The 19,033-nt window shown below is 36.7% G+C and overlaps 1 protein-coding gene across 2 annotated transcripts in view; it reads left to right on the forward strand.

The window, feature by feature from the left end:
• The window catches only part of GUCY2F (guanylate cyclase 2F, retinal), a 106,595-nt gene that overhangs the window by 47,476 nt on the left and 40,086 nt on the right, over positions 1-19,033 (forward strand). For both annotated transcript variants that reach the window (XM_032250865.1, XM_032250866.1), the window contains exons 9-10: positions 12,954-13,130; positions 17,577-17,733. In XM_032250865.1, coding sequence (XP_032106756.1) covers positions 12,954-13,130; positions 17,577-17,733 — 334 coding nt within the window. The remainder of the gene's footprint in view (positions 1-12,953; positions 13,131-17,576; positions 17,734-19,033) is intronic.

Here is a 19,033-nt window from a genome sequence, read left to right on the forward strand (position 1 = left end):
GTAAAAGGGTTATATTCATGTCGATCCTCCAGGTTGGATGAAGATTTCAAGAGACAATACATGTAAACCATCTTGCACATTTCCTGGTGCACAGCTTCTTTACCAAGTGGTAGCTATTATGACTACTATCAAGTAAATATCCCATAATCATTTCAAATCTTAATTTTCCAGTCACCTGGTAATTTCTATTTAAAAAGTGGTTTTTTTCCTAATCCCACTAATTATGTTCAAGGAGTCCTTGGGTGGTTTCCTTAAGAAAGCAGCCTGTAGATAAGGCAGGGATATTGATGATCCTTCCTAAATCATTTTAAAATCTTGGCTCCTCCTTGAACTGAGTCCACACAAGACTTATGAATGCTGTCTTGGTCTCCTTCAGACTCTTGAAACTGGGTTTTAAAAGACAATTATAAATTGCTCTACTTTTATGGAGCAGGCAATTTCAAATCATTCCAACAAATCTGAATGAGGCAAGCACTGAACAAGTGAGAAAACAGAGGAAATGAAAGATATGTGGCCTGTGGAAGATAGGACATGCGAGGTCAGGATGAGATGTCATGATTTGATATTTTTCTTACATGTGATTGTAATGCCTGGAGATGAAGGCAAGATAATAAGACATTAGTCCAGAAGGGGGATCAAGGTTAGAAATAAAATAGACAATTCTACACTGGTTTGGTAATCCAGGATGCTGAACAGAAATCTAGATCTAAATTATAGAGCCAAAATAGACCAAACCTGGGACAGCTGATACACTAAAAGTATGGAGTTAATCAGATAGGCATTGGTCCAAGGTAGAGTGTATTAATGACATCTTTTTTTGGGGTAGCTTTTAATTTTGACATAATTTCAAATCTACAGAAAAGCTTCAAGAATAATTCAAAGATTCAGCAATTCTTTACATTTTGCCTAGTTGTTTTCTATTATCTATTGATATATTTATCTACATTATTTTTCTAAGCCTTTTGAGAGTAAGTTGTAGACCCTGTGCCCTTTTACCTCTAAATACATCAGTGTGTATTTCCTAAAAACGCTGCAGTATAATGATCAAAATCAGAAAATGTAACATTGCTACAATTCTTTTATCTAAACTACTTCCCATATTCTAATTTTACTAATGGTCTTGTATGATACAGTTTATATTCCCCCAGGTCAGTTTCCAATCCAGACTCACACATTTAGTTGGCTGTGATATCTGTTTAGTTCCTTTTAATCTGTAACAATTTCTCAGACTTTCTTTGTTTTTTTATCTCGATATTTTTTAAGAATTCAGATCAATTATTTGATGAACTGTCCCTCAATCTGAGTTTGCCTGTGTCCCTCAAGATTAATTTAGACTATGCATCTTCAGCCAGATTACTACAGAAGTTACGTGTCTTTTTCAGTGCACTTTATGAGGAGGCACTTTATCAGGATGATATTGATCATCCCATTATTGGTTATGTTAACTTGACTACTTAATTTAGGTGGTGTCTGCCAAGTTCCTCTACTGGAGAGTTACCGTTTTTCTCTCATTTTAATTAATATATAATTTTGGGAGAGATACTTTGAATCTATGTAAATATCCTGTTCTTCATCAACGTTTTACCCAATAATTTTGGCATACATGATAAATATCGTATTCCATCATTCTTTCTACATTTACTAGTTGAGATTTTATTGTAAGAAATAATCTTCTCTTCCTCATTCATTCATTTATACTGATATAAATTCATACTAAACTCTCTAATTCTAATCCAGTGACACAGGGTTAATTCTTTTTTTTTTAACTTTTCCATATTTGTAATTTTCTTCTCCGACAGTGAAAAATTGCCCTCCCATTATCCTCATGACATCTCTTTATGTGTTCCCTTCGCTGACTTGTGTGATGATGTCAGGTACAGAGTGTAACTCAAATTTAGAGAGAAAGCCAGGATTTTCTAGAATTTGCCATGTAGAAGTGCTCTAATGCTTTTTAGTTGAAGGCTTTTATGAAGCTGGAAGTGGATCTGATCATATTATCACTATGAGTCCAGCACTGCCTTGACTACTTATGTGTATTTATGACCTTAAAACATTAGGGCTGGGTACCAGGATCCAGATGGAAAGTAAATCCTCGTGAGCCAGATACAGAAAGGAGCAGTGCATAATGGGATGGATGTCCTTGAAAAACAAATAGCCAGAGTCAGAAGGCCACAGAACTGATAATTTTGAACATGTTTTAAGATCACAACTTCTGCAAAAGCATGTGCATGAAAATTAGGCTGTATCTCTTAGCCTCATGTTCTTCCCCATAATGTGGAACAGATTGGCATATTCCCTGTATTCCTTTAAATGCAAATGGAAAGTATCCTGAAGTTCTTTTTGGAAAATTCTCAGTTGTTAGAGATTCTCCTTCTTTAAAAAAATGTGAAGAGGAAGAAACTGCAGTTGCTGTGGAACAAAGTAAAAAAAATGGGGGCCATTCTCAAGCCTCTATTGAAAGTATTATCTTCTCTGGAGCCATTTCTTCTCAGTGGTGGCTGTTATTATGCCTCAGTACCTCAAGATCATGATCATGTGGTGAAATTGTACCCCTTGCTTACTGATGACATTTCCAAAACAATGATTCTCTTGTCTTTGTTAAACACACACTCACAAGCTTTTGAGGCGAATGCCACTCTGTTTTAGCATCTTCTGCACCTCCTGTTACTTCCATCTACTCCTCCTGTTCACGACCCCTAATTTACTGAATATTTTAAAATATGGATCACGGTCATCCTCTCTACTCCAAGACCTGATGTTATGCTGGTGACATCAATTAGACATGGACTGTGGACAACTATGTATTTTAACTATTTCATTCTTTGCTGTATCATCTTAATAATCTTCTCTTCCATTCTAGTTTGGCCAAATACTGCTACCATTATATTAATACCTTGTGCTTTTCCATCATCTATAACTGCTACTGAAAATGCTTCACCTCCAAAATTATAAATTCATCACACTCTCTGAATTCAACCTCCTTTTATCCCAACCATGCCCATATCTGACTATATCAGGTCTTCCAGTCTACTGACCTCTGCTTTCTCCAAACTCACAAGTCCCTGTTTTGTTTACTTTACTGTCCAATTCAGATTCTATAATCTATCATTTGAACATGTTCTTATTAATATTTCTGTCTTTTTGGTCAGACACACTTGCAAAACTCTAGTTCTGTATGATCCCAACTCTTACCTTTCTTTATGCTTGCACTTGAACAGCCAAATATTATAGCAGAAAGTTATGCAACAAAGTATATTGTTTCCACTATAAATTCATGGTTTCTTATCTTTAAATGTCCCTTACCACTACCTCATAATTCCATTATACTTCATTGGTTAATTCACTTTTTATAAACCGTACACCAAACCTTCTCCATTCTCCTTGAAGCTTCAATGTCCTTCTCTTTTTCTATTTTTATTATTACTATCCTGGCCCAAGCTACCATCATCTCCCACTAGAGCTACTGTGATTATCTTATTTTGTTTTCATAGACTTAATTAAAAAAAAATTATTTCCATAGTTTTTTTTTTTTTGGGGGGGGGGAACGGTGGTATTTGGTTACATGAGTAAGTTCTTTGTGGCAATTTGTGAGATTTTGATGCACCCATCACCTAAACAGTGTACACTGAATCCAGTTTGTAGTTGTTTATCTCTTGCCCCCCCCACACTTTCCCCCGAGCCCCCAGAATCCTTTGTATCATTCTTATGCCTTTGCATCCTCATAACTTAGTTCCCGCTTATAAGTGAGAACATATGATGTTTGGTTTTCCATTCCTGAGGTACTTCACTTAGAATAATAGTCTCTAGTTCCATCCAGGTTACTGTGAATGCCATTAATTCATTCCTTTTTATGGCTGAGTAGTATTCCATCATGTATATAAAATATATGTATGATGTGATTATACATATATAGCATGTGTATATATATATATATATATATATATATATCAATTTCTTTATCTACTTTTTGACTGATGGGCATTTGGGCTGGTTCCATATTTTTGCAATTGCAAATTGTGCTGCTATAAACATGTGTGTACAAGTATCTTTAGTATCATAACTTCTTTTCCTCTGGGTAGATACCCAATAGTGGGATTGAAAGCTGAATCAAATGGTAGTTCTACTCTTAGTTCTTTAAGAAATCTCCACACTGTTTTCCATAGTGGTTGTACTAGTTTACATTCCCACTAGTAGTGTAGAAGTGTTCCCTGTTCGGCTGGGTGTGGTGGCTCATGCCTGTAATCCCAGCACTTTGGGAGGCTGAGACTGGTGGATCACCTGAGGTCAGGAGTTTGAGACCAGCCTGGCCAACGTGGTGAAACCCTGTCTCTACTAAAAATACAAAAATTAGCTGGGCCTGGTGGTGGGCTCCTGTAATCCCAGCTGCTTAGGAGGCGGAGGCAGGAGAATCACTTGAACCTTGGAGATAGAGGTTGCACTGAGCTGAAATCGCGCCGTTACACTCCAGCCTGGGCAACAAGAGTGAAACTCCGTCTCAAAAATAAATAAATAAATAAAAGTGTTCCTTGTTCACTGTATCCATTACAACATCTAGACTTAAGTTTTTGGAATGCTTTTTCGTTCACAGGAAAATTGAGCAGAAAGCACAGAGAGTTCCCATGTATCTCCTTTCCCCACCCATGCATAGCCTCCCTAACTTAACAGTAGCTCACTGATTATAATCATAAACTTACACTGACACATCATTATCACACAAAGTCCATAGATTACATTAGAGTAAACTCTTGGTTTTATACATCTTGCGAGTTTTGACAAATTTATAATGGCATGTATTCACCGATATAGCAACATACAGAATAGTTGCAGTCCCCTAAAAATCCTCTGTGCTCCACCTGTTCACACCTCTCTCCCACTAACCCCTGACACTTTGCAATTGTCTTTTGACTACTCTAATCACATCCACTCTCAAATCCATTTTTCACATTGCAAACTACTCTTTTCAAAATTGAATCTGATTTTACTACTCTTCTGCTTAAATCTCTTTAATAGATTCCTATTGTTCTTTCCTTCGTGTGGAGATTTCAAATTATAGATTCAGTTTCTTTACTAGATATTAGACTATTCGAACTTTCTATTTCTTCTGTGGCAGTTTTGGTAAGTTATGGCTTTAAAGGAAGTTGTTCATTTCATGTATGTTATCAAACTTATTGGCATAAAGTTGTATATAATATGCTCAAGCTATCTTTTAGATATCCTTAGGATCTGTAATGATGTTCCCCTTTTCATTCCTGATACTGATAATTTATGTTTTTTTTTCTTAATCAGCTTTGCTAGAAGATTATTAATTCTATTAATCTTTTCCAAATATCAACTTTAGACTTTGTTGATTGTTCTCTATTGTATACCTGTTTTCTGTCTCATTGATTTATATTCTTATCTCATTATTTCCTTCCTTCTACTTACTTTGTATTTAATTTGTTGCTCTTTTTCTAGTTTTCTGAGTTGGAAGCTTTGATAGTTGATTTTAACCTTTCTTATTTTCTAATTTAGTCACCTATAGCTAGAAAATCTCCTCTAAACACTGCTTTGGCTACATCCCAGAAATTTTTTCTTTTCTTTTAAAACAAATTTTGTAATCCCAGCACTTTGGTAGGCTGAGGTAGGATGATAGCTTGAGCCCAAGAGTTCAAGACCAGCCTGGGCAACATAAGGAGACCCCATCACTACCAAAAAAAAAAAAAAAAAAAAAGGAAAAGAAGAAACATATGCAAGATAAACAAAATAGCATAACATCTATGTATCCAAAACTCACCTTCAACAATCATTATTATTCTATATTTTTTCATCTATACCTTCACTCATTTCTCGCATCTCTAATTTGGTGGTGGTTATTATTTAATTCCATATTTTTGAGGTACAGTTACACATGTTGAAATGCTCATATCATTTCTGTATAATTTTGATAAAAGGACATACCCATACAAGCTAGACTTCTACCATGATATAAAATAGGGATTAGCAAACTATGGCCCATAGCCTGTTTTTACAGACTGGAGGCAAAGAATATTTTTTACATTTTAAAAGGGTTATGAAAAAATAAGACAACAACAGAAATCATGTATTATCTGCAAAACCCAAGTTATTTATTATCTGTACTTTTATAGAAAAAGATTGCTGACCCCTGATATAAAACATTCCCTTCTTGCCAAAAAGTTCACTTGTGTCTCTTAGTAAATTTGTGTTCACACAAAACCAGAGGCAACCAGAGTTCTGTTTTACTGTTTGTTTGTTTAACTTGCATTAATTTTGCTTGTTTTAAAACATCATATAAATGGAAGCAGACAACAGAAAGATTGTGATATTCACCCATGTATAAGTAGCTTATTTTTTTTTTATTGCTAAGTAGTGGTCCATTGCATAAATATAGCATGATTTAATTATTCATTTTCCTGCTGATGGACATTTGGGTTGATTGCAATTTTGGCTATTGTCAATAAAAGTGCAACAGATATTCTTGAACCAGTCTTTTTATGGACACATATTTGAATTTCTCTCGGGAATTTCTCCTAGAAATACCAGGAAAAGAATTTCTAGGTTCTTTTAAGTGTACACAAAGAATAGTGTACACTTTGTGTTCTTTAAGTGTACACAAAGAATAGTGTACACTTAACTCTATAAAACACTGTGAAATTTTTTCTCATTTTACTTTCCTGTACACAAGTTATGAGAATTCCCTTTGGTCTACATCATTGCCAATATTTGATGTTGTTAGATAACTTAATTTTAGTCATTCTAGTGAGCTGATGAGGCTATGTCATAGTGTTTTTTATTTTTAATTGTGCAAAAAACACATAACATTTACCACCTTAAAGTGAGTATATGCTATATAAGTAGAATCATACAGTATTTGTCATTTTGTGACTCACTCATTTCACTTAGCATAATGTTTCATTGTGTTTATAAAATATGTTTTCTATTCAGGTATAATTAACATAAAATAAAATGTACACATCCTAGATGTTCTATTCAATGAATTTTGACAATTGCATATATCTATGTAAACATTCTCCAAAAAAGTTACTAATATGTTTATTACACCAGAAAGTTCATTTGTGCTCCATTTCAGTAATTCCTCTTATCCCTTAGGCAATCACTATTCTGATATCTAATAAAATAAATTAGTATTTTTTTCTGTTCTTTGATTTTGTGTAAATGGAATGATACAGTATCTTGTGCCTGTCTTATTTCTGTCAGTGCAGTGCGTTTTAAGATTAACTTACGGTTTTGCATATACCTGTAGTTCACTTTTTAAATTGCCTAGTAGTATTTTGTTTTATGATCATATCACAATTTGTTTGTCATTCTCCTGTTGAACATTTGTCTTGATGCTAATTTTTTGGAAGATTTTTTTTTTTTTTTTTTTTTTTTACAATTTTATGGATAAGGCAACTATAACCATTTTTCATTACGGTAAAAAAACAACATAACATAAAATTTACCATCTTAACAATTTTTTTTTCTGGTCATGCCTCTCTTTTTTTTTATTGTACTTTAGGTTCTGGGGTACATGTGCAGATCATACAGGACTGTTGCATAGGTACATACATGGCAAGGTGGTTTGCTGCCTCTATCCCCTGTCACCTATATCTGGCATTTCTCCCCATGTTATCCCTCCCCAACCTCCCCATCCCCCCGCTGTGCCTCCCCTGGCCCCCTCAACATACCCCAGTATGTGATGCTCCCCTCCCTGTGTTCATGTGTTCTCATTGTTCAACACCCGCCTATGAGTGAGAACATGTGGTGTTTGATATTCTGTTCTTGCGTCAGTTTGCTGAGAATGATGGTTTCCAGATTCATCCATGTCCCTGCAAAGGACATGAACTCATCATTTTTTATGGCTGCATAGTATTCCATGATGTATATGTGCCACATTTTCCTTGTCTAGTCTATCATTAATGGGCATTTGGGTTGATTCCAGGTCTTTGCTATTGTAAACAGTGCTGCAATGAACATACATGTGCATGTGTCTTTATAATAGAATGATTTATAATCCTTTGGATATATACCCAGCAATGGGATTGATGGGTCAAATGGAATTTCTATTTCTAGGTCCTTGAGGAATGGCCACACTGTCTTCCACAATGGTTGAACTAATTTACACTCCCACCAACAGTGCAAAGTGTTCCTATTTCTCCACATCCTCTCTAGCATCTAGCATCTGTTGTCTTCAGATTTTTTAATGACCGCCATTCTAACTGGCATGAGATGGTATCTCAATGTGGTTTTAATTTGCATTTCTCTAGTGACCAGTGATGATGAGCATTTTTTGAATGTTTGTTGGCCTCACATATGTCTTCTTTCGAAATGTGTCTGTTCATATCCTTCACCCACTTTTGAATCGTTTTTTTCTTGTAAATATGTTTTAGTTCTTTGTAGATTCTGGATATTAGCTCTTTGTCAGATGGGTAGATTACAAAAATGTTTTCCCATTCTGTTGGTTACCAGTTCACTCTAATGATTGTTTCTTTTGCTGTACCGAAGCTCTGGAGTTTAATTAGAACCCATGTGTCTGTTTTGGCTTTTGTTGCCAATGCTTTTGGTGTTTTAGTCATGAAGTCCTTGCCTATGCCTATGTCCTGAATGGTTTTGCCTACGTTTTCTTCTAGGGTTCTTATGGTGTTAGGTCTTATGTTTAAGTCTTTAATCCATCTGGAGTTAATTTTAGTGTAAGGTATCAGGAAGGGGTCCAGTTTCTGCTTTCTGCACATGACTAGCCAGTTTTCTCAACACCATTTATTAAATAGGGAATCCTTTCCCTGTCGCTTGTTTTTGTCAGGTTTGTCAAAGATCAGATGGTTGTAGATGTGTGGCATTGCCTCCAAGGCCTCTGTTCTGTTCCATTGGTCTATATCTCTGTTTTGGTGCCAGTACCATGCTGTTTTGATTACTGTAGCCTTATAGTATAGTTGAAGTCAGATACTGTTATGCCTCCAGCTTTGTTCCTTTTGCTTAGGATTGTCTTGGCTATTTGGGCTCTCTTTTGGTTACATATGAAATTTAAGGTGTTTTTTTTTTCCATTTCTGTGAAGAAGATCATTGGTAGCTTGATGGGGATAGCATTGAATCTACGATACAAAATAAATGTGCAGAAATCACAAGCATTCCTATACACCAATAACAGACTAACAAAGAGCCAAATCAAGAGTGAACTCCCATTCACAATGCTACAAAGAGAATAAAATACCTAGGAATACAACTAACAAAGGATGTAAAGGACCTCTTCAAGGAGAGCTACAAACCACTGCTCAAGGAAATAAAAGAGGACACAAACAGATGGAAAAACATTCCATGCTCATGTTTAGAAAGAATCAATATCGTGAAAATGGCCATACTGCGTAAAGTAATTTATAGATTTCATCTTAACCATTTTTAAGTACACATTTCATCAGTGTTAAGCATATTCACATTGTTGTGAAACATATCTGTATCTCCAGAACTTTTTCATCTTGCAAATCTGAAGCTTTTTCATCTTGGAAATGTGATCTTGCCAATCTCTCCTCTTCTATTTCCATCAGCACCTGGTAACTACCACTCTACTTTCTGTTCCTATGAATTTGACTACTTTAGATATGTAAGTGTAACAATATAGTATTTGTGTTTTTGTGACTGTCTTATTTCACTTAGCATAATGTGCTCAGGTTCATTCATGTTGTAGCATGTAACAGGATTTCCTTCATTTTTAAGGCTAATGGTCCATTGTACATTATCCATTTGTTCATTGATAAATGTTTGGGTTACATCCACCTCTTGGCTAACATGAATAGTGCTGCTAGGAACATGGGTATAGAAATACCTCTTTGATACTCTGCTATTAATTCTTTTGTATATATAACTGGAAGTTAGATGGCTGGCTAATATGATGGTTCCATTTGTAATATTTTCTATATACTTCCATACTGTTTTCCATAGCAGTTGCACCATTTTACAATCCCACCAACAGTGCACAAGTGTTCCAATTTATCCACATCTTTGACAACACTTATTTCCTGTAGCCATCATAATGAGTTTAAGGTGATATCTCTAAGAGGTTTTGATTTGCATTTCTCTATTAATTAGTAGTGTTGGCCATCTTTTCATAGGAAACTATGAAGATTTTTATATATGTCTTTTGTGAACATATATTTTCACTTCTCTTGAGTAGATACATAAGAATAGAACCAGGTCATAGAGTAGTTGTATGTATAACTTTATATGAAACATCCAAACTGTTCTCCAAATCAGTTATGAAATTTTACATTCCCATTGGAAATGTTCCAGTGACTCTAAATTCTTAGCAACATTTGGCTGTTTGATATTTGCCTTTCTAGTGTGCTTGAAATGGCAACTTATAATTTAATTTGCATTTTCCTGATGACAAAGTTTCTGAGCACCCTTTTATGTGTTTACAATTCACTTGTATATCTTCTTGTGTGAAGAGTCTGTTCATGTTTTTGCCCATTCTTAAACACTGGGATTTTTTCTTTTTAATTACAGACATCCTTTATATACCCTGGATAGTCTTTGCTGAACTATTTATTTTGTAATTATTTTTATAAATTTGTGACTCGTCTATGATGTCTTCTGTTGACTTCTCTCCTTGTTTCTCTTTGTTTCTCCCTTTCCCCCTTCCTTCCCTCCTTCCTTCCTTCCCTCCCTCCCTCCCTCCCTCCCTCCCTCCCTCCCTCCCTCCCTCCTTCCTTCCTTCCTTCCTTCCTTCCTTCCTTCCTTCCTTCCTTCCTTCTTTCTGTCTTTCTTTCCTCTTTTTCTTTCCTTTCTTCCTTTTTTTTTGGTGGTCTGTCTAAGAAATCCTTTTCTAGTTCAAGGTTCTGGGTTTAGGCCTATGATCCATTTTGAATTACTTTTCATGTACAGACTGAGACAATGATCAAAGTTCTTTTTTTGCATATAGATACCCAGGGTTCCAGTAACAATTGTCTTTAAAAAGCTTTTCATTGAATTAGTGTTGTAACTTGGTGAAAAATTAAATGACTAAATATGTGTGCATGTAGTTTTGGAGTCTGTGTTCTGTCTCATTCACTCATTAGTGTAACCATAATGCCAATAGCACACTCCCTTGGTTATCGTAACCATAGAGTACATCCTAAAGTCAGGTGGTGTAAGCCTCCAACTTTTTTTTTCAAGATTGTTTTGGACATTGTAAGTCATTTAAATTTTAAGTAAAATTTGAAGTCGGCCTGTCTGTTACTTCTACAAGGCTTTCTGTAATTTTTGATGGGGATTGCAATGAATTTATAGAGACATTTAGGTAAAATGGACATCCTAGCAATACTGAGTCTTCCAGTCCACTAATGTGGTATATGTCACCATTTATTTAAGTTATCTTTATTTTTTCTTATCAACATTTTGATGCTATTATACATGTTCAATAGAAATGGTGAGAGCAGACATCTTTGCCTTGTTCCTGGCCCTAGAGGAAAAGAAACAATCTTGCATGTTCTTCACATGTACCTCAAAACCTAAAATGCAATAAAAAAAAAAGAAATCAATGTTTTATTTTTAAGTTTGATGTTACCTGGAGGTTTTTACATTTCCGAGTTTTTATGATTTATTAATCATAAATAAATTTTATATTTATATTGCTGCCTATTGCAATTATTCTATGATTTTGCTTTTTTATTCTGTTAACTTAGAGATTTATTAAATTTATTACTTAACAAGTAATTCACATAGTTTTTAAAAGAAGTATTAAACACATCTTAATATTCCCAAGATGAATTCCACTTGGTCATCGTATATTATCTTTTTAATATATTGCTAGATGATATTTGCTAATTTTTATTTTTATTGTACTTTAAGTTCTGGGGTACATGTGCAGATATTGCAGGATTGTTGCATAGGTACACATATGCATTGGTGGTTTGCTGACTCCATGTCCCCTGTCACCTACATCAGGCACTGGGAGAAAAGCATGATATTTGCTAATTTTTTAAAAGAATTTTTGCATCTGTGTTTTTAAGAAGAATTAGTCTGTACTTTTAATGTCAGTCAGGGTTATGTTTGGCTTCATAAAACAAGTCTGGAAGTCTTTCTCTTTTTTCTAAAATAATTTGTGTAATACTGATATTATTTATTATTTAAATTTTAAATAAATTTCATCAATAAAATCATTTGGTCTTTGGATTTTCTTTGTGGGATGTTTTTGAAAACAAATTTAATTTCTTTGCTAAATATAGGGCTACTAGGATTATTATTTCATATTGTGCCAAGTTTAATAAGTTGTGCTTTTCAAGAAATGTCAAAATTGTTATTGACTTTACTAGCATAAAGTTTTTATAAATTCCTTTTTCATCTTACTGATATCTGTATGATCTGTAGTGATACCACATCTTTCATTCTAGATATTAATGATTTTTACTTTTTTCTTGATCAGTCTTCTTAGAGATTTATTAATTTTATTACTTTTTTTAAAGAAAAATGTTTCAATCTTGTTAATTTTCTCTACATTTTCTCTATTTTTCTTTTTCTTTTTTTTTTTTTTTTTTTTGAGACAGAGTCTCACTCCGTCACCAGGTGCCAGGCTGGAGTGCAGTGGCGTGACCTCGGCTCACTGCAACCTCTGACTCCCGGGCTCAAGCAGTTCTCCTGCCTCAGCCTCCCAAGTAGCTGGGACTACAGGCACGCACCACCACGCCCAGCTTTTTTTTTTTTTTTTTGTATTTTTAGTAGAGACGGGGTTTCACCATGTTGGCCAGGATTATCTCAATCTCTTGACCTCGTGATCTGCCTGCCTCAGCCTCCCAAAGTGCTGGGATTATAGGAGTGAGCCACCGCGCCTGGCCTTGTCTGTTTTTCTAAATGAACTTTGCCCTTATTGTTATTATTTCCTCCTTTCTGCTTATTTTTGATTTAATTCATTCTTATTTCTCTAGCATCTTAGTGAGAAACAGAGATCCTTGATTTTGAACATTCTTATTTTTCCCTCCCATTTCCAGATGAAGGACTTGCGTCATGAGAATATTAACCCTTTATTGGGTTTCTTCTATGATTCGGGGATGTTTGCCATTGTGACAGAATTCTGTTCCCGGGGGAGCCTAGAAGACATACTGACAAATCAAGATGTGAAACTTGACTGGATGTTTAAATCATCACTCCTGCTGGATCTCATCAAGGTTAATGGGAAGACTGAGGAAATTTTGGATTTTCTCTGTAGATTAGAACTTTAACATTTTGGGATATTTTATATTCCTCAGATCATTGTGATCATTTCACTCCTTACTTTCTGTATTAGTCTGTTTTCATGCTGCTGATAAAGATATACCTGAGACTGAGATGAAAACGAGGTTTAATTGGACTTACGGTTCTACATGGCTAGGGAGGCCTCAGAATCATGGCAGGAGGTGAAAGGCACTTCTTACATGGTAGTGGCAAGAGAAAATGAGGAGGAGGCAAAAGTGGAAACCCCTGACAAACCCACCAGACTTCGTGAGACTTATTAACTATCATGAAAATAGCACGGAAAGGCCAGGCCCCATGATTCAATTACCTCTCCCTGGGTCCCTCCCACAGCACATGCAAATTCTGGGAGATACAATTCAAGTTGAGATTTGGGTGGGGACACAGCCAAATCACATAATTCCACCCTGAACCCTCCAAATCTCATATCCTCACATTTCAAAACCAACCATGCCTTCCCAACAGTCCCTCAAAGTCTGCAGCATTAACCCAAAAGCCCATAGTCCAAAGTCTCATCTGAGACAAGGCAAGTCCCTTCTGCCTATGAGCCTGCAAAATCAAAAGCAAGCTAGTTACTTCCTAGATGCAATGGGGGTACAGGTATTGGGTAAATACAGCTGTTCTAAATTGGAGAAATCGGCCAATACAAAGGAGTTACAGGGCTCATGCAAGTCTGAAATCCACTGGGGCAGTCAAATTTTAAAGCTCCAAAATGATCTCATTTGACTCCAGATCCAGGTCATGCTGATGCAAGAGGTGGGTTCCTGTGGTCTTGGGCAGCTCTGCCCCTATGGCTTTGCAGGGTACAGCCTCCCTCCTGGCTACTTTCACAGGCTGGCATTTTGGCTATGGCTTTTCCAGGTGCCCAATGCAAGCTGTCGGTAGGTCTACCATTCAGGGATCTGGAGAATGGTGGCTCTCTTCTCACAGCTCCTCTAGGCAGTGCCCCAGTAGGGGCTCTGACCTCACATTTTTCTTCCACAGTGCCCTAGCAAAGGTCCTCCATGAGGGCCCTGCCCCTGCAGCAAACTTTTACCTGAGCATCCAGGCATTTCCATACATCTTCTGAAATCTAGGTGGAGGTTCCCAAACCTCAATTACTGACTTCTGTCCACCCTCAGGCTCAACACCACATGGAAGCTGCCAACACTTGGGGATTCAACCCTCTGAAGCCACAGCCCAAGCCTTATGATGGCTCCTTTTAGCCATGGCTAGAGCAGCCGGGACACAGGGCACCAAGTCCCTAGACTGCATACAGCACAGGGACCCTGAGTCCAGCCCATGAAATCACTTTTTCCTCCTGAGCCTTCAGGTCTATGATGGAAAGGGCTGTTAAGAAGGTCTCTGACATGGCCCGGAGACATGTTCCCCATGGTCTTGGAGATTAACATTAAACTCCTTGCTATGTATGCAAATTTCTGCAGCCAGCTTGAATTTCTCCTGAAAAAGTAGATTTTTCTTTTCTACTGCATTGTCAGGCTGCAAATTTTCTAACTTTTATGCTCTGTTTCCCTTTTAAAACAGAATACATTTAACAGCATCAAAATCACTTTTTGAATGCTTTGCTGTTTATAAATTTCTCCTGCCTGATACCCTAAATCATCTCTCTCCAGTTCAAAGTTTCACAAATCTTTAGGGCAGGAGCCAAATGCCACCAGTCCCTTTGCTAAAACATAACAAGAGTTACCTTCGCTCCAGTTCCCAACAAGTTCCTCATCTCCATTTGAGACCACCTCAGCCTGGATCTTATTGTCCATAGCACTATCAGCGTTTTGGTTAAAACCATTCAACAAGTCTCTAGGAGGTTCCAAACTTTCCCACGTTTTCCTGTCTTTTTCTGAGCCCTCCAAACTGTTCTAACCTCTAGCTGTTTCCCAGTTCCAAAGTAGCTTCCACATTTTCAAGTATTTTTGCAGCAACACCCCACTCCCAGTACCAATTTACTATATTAGTCCATTTTCATTCTGCTGATAAAGACATACCTAAGACTGGGAATAGAAAAAGGTTTAATTAGACTTATAGTTCCACATGGCTGTAGAGCCCTCAGAATCATGGTGGGAGACAAAAGGCACTTCTTACATGGCAGTGGGAAGAGAAAATGAGGAAGAAGCAAAAGCAGAAACCTTTGATAAACCCATAAGATCTTGTGAGACTTATTCACTATCATGAGAATAGCATGGAAAAACCACCCACCCATGATTCAATTACCTCCCCCTGGGTCCCTCCCACACACATAGGAGTTCTGGGAGATACAATTCAAGTTGAGATTTGGGTGGGGACACAACCAAACTATATCACTTTCCTTCCCATTTTGCCCTGACCACCCTCCTCACACTCATTTTGTCCATATATGTTATATGATATAGTTACAGAAAAGGTCTGCCTGTCCTCTCCCCAATTTGAGGTCAGATTTTTCTTTCCTTCCTGTTGCCATTGAGCATTCTTCTGGCTTTAGCCAGTCTTTCTTTTATCCAATTTCTCTGCTTTGTAGAAGTGAGAAAGTGCTGATTCCCAGATCATTTGGTGCTGCTTAGCCCTACCTCCTTCTAAAAGGTGGCTAAGTCTAGAACTAGGTGATAGGTCTTTACATACCACAGATGTATACATGGAACTCAGCGCCACTGGAAAACCAAAAGACCAGTGGATCTATGAGGCATCACCTTTATTGTCTGAGCCAAAGACTCCTGACAGCCAAGGTAGGGTTCATAGATTAGTCCATGGATGAACTTCTGGGGATCCCATGAACGCCATGGAATGATATGCAAATTGTGTACATATGCATTTTTTACAGGGCTGATCTGCATACTCAATGACTTTTTGGGCTTCTTGCTTATTAATCAAAGTCTTCACCTTTTTCTGTTAGCCTATTCCTTTTTCACAGGCCTTGAAAGGGAAAGACATTCTCTCATTCCAATTCTCTTTAAGATAGGTGTGATTAGCTTCCTTTTACAAAGGCTCAGGGAAGCTAAATGAGGTACATGTTGTTATATAGTGTCTGGCACATATAGTAGGTACTCAATAAATATTTCTCAGCCAACTATTAAGTGGCAAGGCTAATAATAAAATCCAAATCTCCTGATTCTTAATCTAGTACTTTTTCTGCTCACACTATAAGATAAGCCCAGTGAGTTAAGGGATTTCTAAATGACAATCCTCTCAGTGCCATGATGAATGAAAAGCAACTGTTAGACAACATGGGGGAAATCTTGCCCACTGTAGACTCTGCTTAGAAGTACTGAAGAGTGCAGACTATCCAAGAGCACAGAGTGAAAAGCATTCAAGTACAAAGGGGTGTACCAATGCAAAAGAGCCAGATACTTAAAAGGACTTTTAGCAAACAAAATTCTGAAATGACTGTACTAGAATATGAATGTATGTATATGCAGAATGATTAAACCCATCTGAACGAGAGTCCTGGTCACATTTGAACACCATATGAAGGCTGCCAAGCAAGTGATCAGTACTAGACAGCTTTCTTCTTTTTGGTTGCCTATTTTTAATTACAAAAATAATATATTAAGTTTAAAAATCAAATGATTTTTAATGACATTTACTCAACCCTCTTTCTTCATACTTCCTCCCAAAGTTAACTACTGCTAACAATTCGGTAACCAACCTTGTAATTAATTTCATGTGTATTTATACGCATTATAGATGACATTTTTGTTTTTTAAATATACATGCTATCACATAGTTCTGCAATGACTGTATTTCACTTAATTTATGGCTTAGAGTTGTTTCTATGTCAGCTGCGTGCAGATCTATCTTATTCTCTTTAAGTGCTGCAGAATATTCCCTAGTGTGAAGGTGCCACACTTTAGCCAGTCTCTTATTTAGTGCATTTCCAGTTATATACTATTATAAAAACAAAGGTACAACAAGCATTCTTCTCTTTGTCTCTTTGTGTATACATGCAAGCATTTCTCTGGGGGAAAGGTAGAATCCCTGGATCATAGAGTACACATAGTTTACATTTTGATAGCTATTTCCAAATTGCCCATGAACAAGTTTGACCCAGTTTTCATTCTTGCCAATAATGGATGAGAGTGGGTTAGACTTTTGGGGAAAATCAAAATATCCAAATTCCTGGCAATTATATGTATATGGATCCATTCTGTATCTGGAATGTTAATAAATCTCCTAGTAACACATAATTCTCTGCACACACAAGATGTCATTCTTCATCAAAGCATAAAATTTTAGAGCTACAAGGGATCTGAAAACTGATTCATGTTGTCAAATGTTTACTTTGTCAGCATAGAAGAGCAAAAAGCTGAGTTCTGGATCATAATAGTACATGCCATTAACAATCTCAGAAAGTGGTGTTAAAAGCATAAAAAGTTAAATAAGTTGCTAAATAAATCCTGTTTTGTCATTTACAGGGCATGAAGTACTTACACCACAGAGAGTTTGTTCATGGGAGGCTAAAGTCTCGAAACTGTGTGGTAGATGGGCGTTTTGTACTAAAAGTGACAGATTATGGCTTTAACGACATCTTAGAAATGCTGAGACTATCTGAAGAGGAATCTTCTGTAGAAGGTAAGCAATGAATTATACCTTCTGATGCACACGAAGTAACTCCAAAGTTCAAATGAAAATATGCACTGAATTAAAGCCTTAAGCTGATTTCAACTCTCCACTTTTGTTGAAAATCTAGTCTCATTTCCAAGCCAAGGGACTTGAATGAAGTAGGCCTGCTGTAACCTCGGCCCAGCCCAGCTTTCTGAACAAAGCCAGTGTAATAATGTTCAGTTCCTGCTGTGGCAGGATTAGGCTGTATTGTTTGGAGACCCCAGCAGCCCCTGGAAAAACTTGCTGAGCACTAGGCACACAGTAGGTGCTCAATAAATACTTGTCAAGTTGAATAGAGGGTAATTTGGAAACTGGACCCCCACAAGGTACATTTTAGAATGGGATGTCACTACAGCATACCAGCATTGTCTCTGTCAGAGAGGAAGAAGTGAGGAGTGATCTCTCAGTAAATAAATGCTCTATGGGTTAGTTATGTGGGAAGGCTTCAGATAGACCTATGGCCTTTTAGCTAATAAATGGGCATGCCTGTGTCAAAGTCAAATAAAAATATAGAGAGAAATCTTTAAATGAAACATTTTATTTGAGAAAACAGAATTTCAATTTGTGGCATGCATACAGACCAGGGTGGTCCTTGGTATGTCCAAAGAGCACAGAAAGGTTGGGGGTTTTATTGAAAAGTAAAATGATATATATTGTTTTTAAAGAAAACTCAATGGTACTACCAAAGTTTTTGGGAGCAGGAAAGCTCTGATTGGTAAGTGATGGCCGTAGGTAAAACTAATCTGAGGATTATGACAGTTTGTTTCAGCAGCTAGTAGGTAAAACTGATCTTAAGATTATAGAAGGTCATTTTGGCATGTGGCTTGCATGATTATCACTGGGCAGGCACTTGTGCCCCAAGTACTTTTCTTTTTCTCCTGTGGTCTATGGACTCCAATTTAATTGGTTATAACAAGATAACTCCAATTCATATCATCAATTTTCACACCAACAATGTCCATTTTATGTTTTTGTCTTCTATCTAGTACACCAATGATAGCACTAAACAATGCTCGTAGGAGTCATAACAGATCAAATAAATAGGAGAAATCTGAGATCGGGGGTGCATGGGGTGAGAACCAGGGAAGAATGAGCTGATAGATGAGAAAGACAGAAAAAAAGGAGAGAGAACAAATATGGTGAAATACATATAGGAAATGTGGGCATTAAATGTTTTAACCAATATTGCAAGCATAAAGAAGAGAGAGAGTGACATAATAAGACAGAAAAACAAACAGCCCAAAAGAGAGAGAGAGAGAGATGCAAA

Source organism: Sapajus apella, unplaced genomic scaffold, assembly GCF_009761245.1.
Source record: "Sapajus apella isolate SASKATOON/1434 unplaced genomic scaffold, GSC_monkey_1.0 scaffold73, whole genome shotgun sequence".
NCBI classification, from domain to species: domain Eukaryota; kingdom Metazoa; phylum Chordata; class Mammalia; order Primates; family Cebidae; genus Sapajus; species Sapajus apella.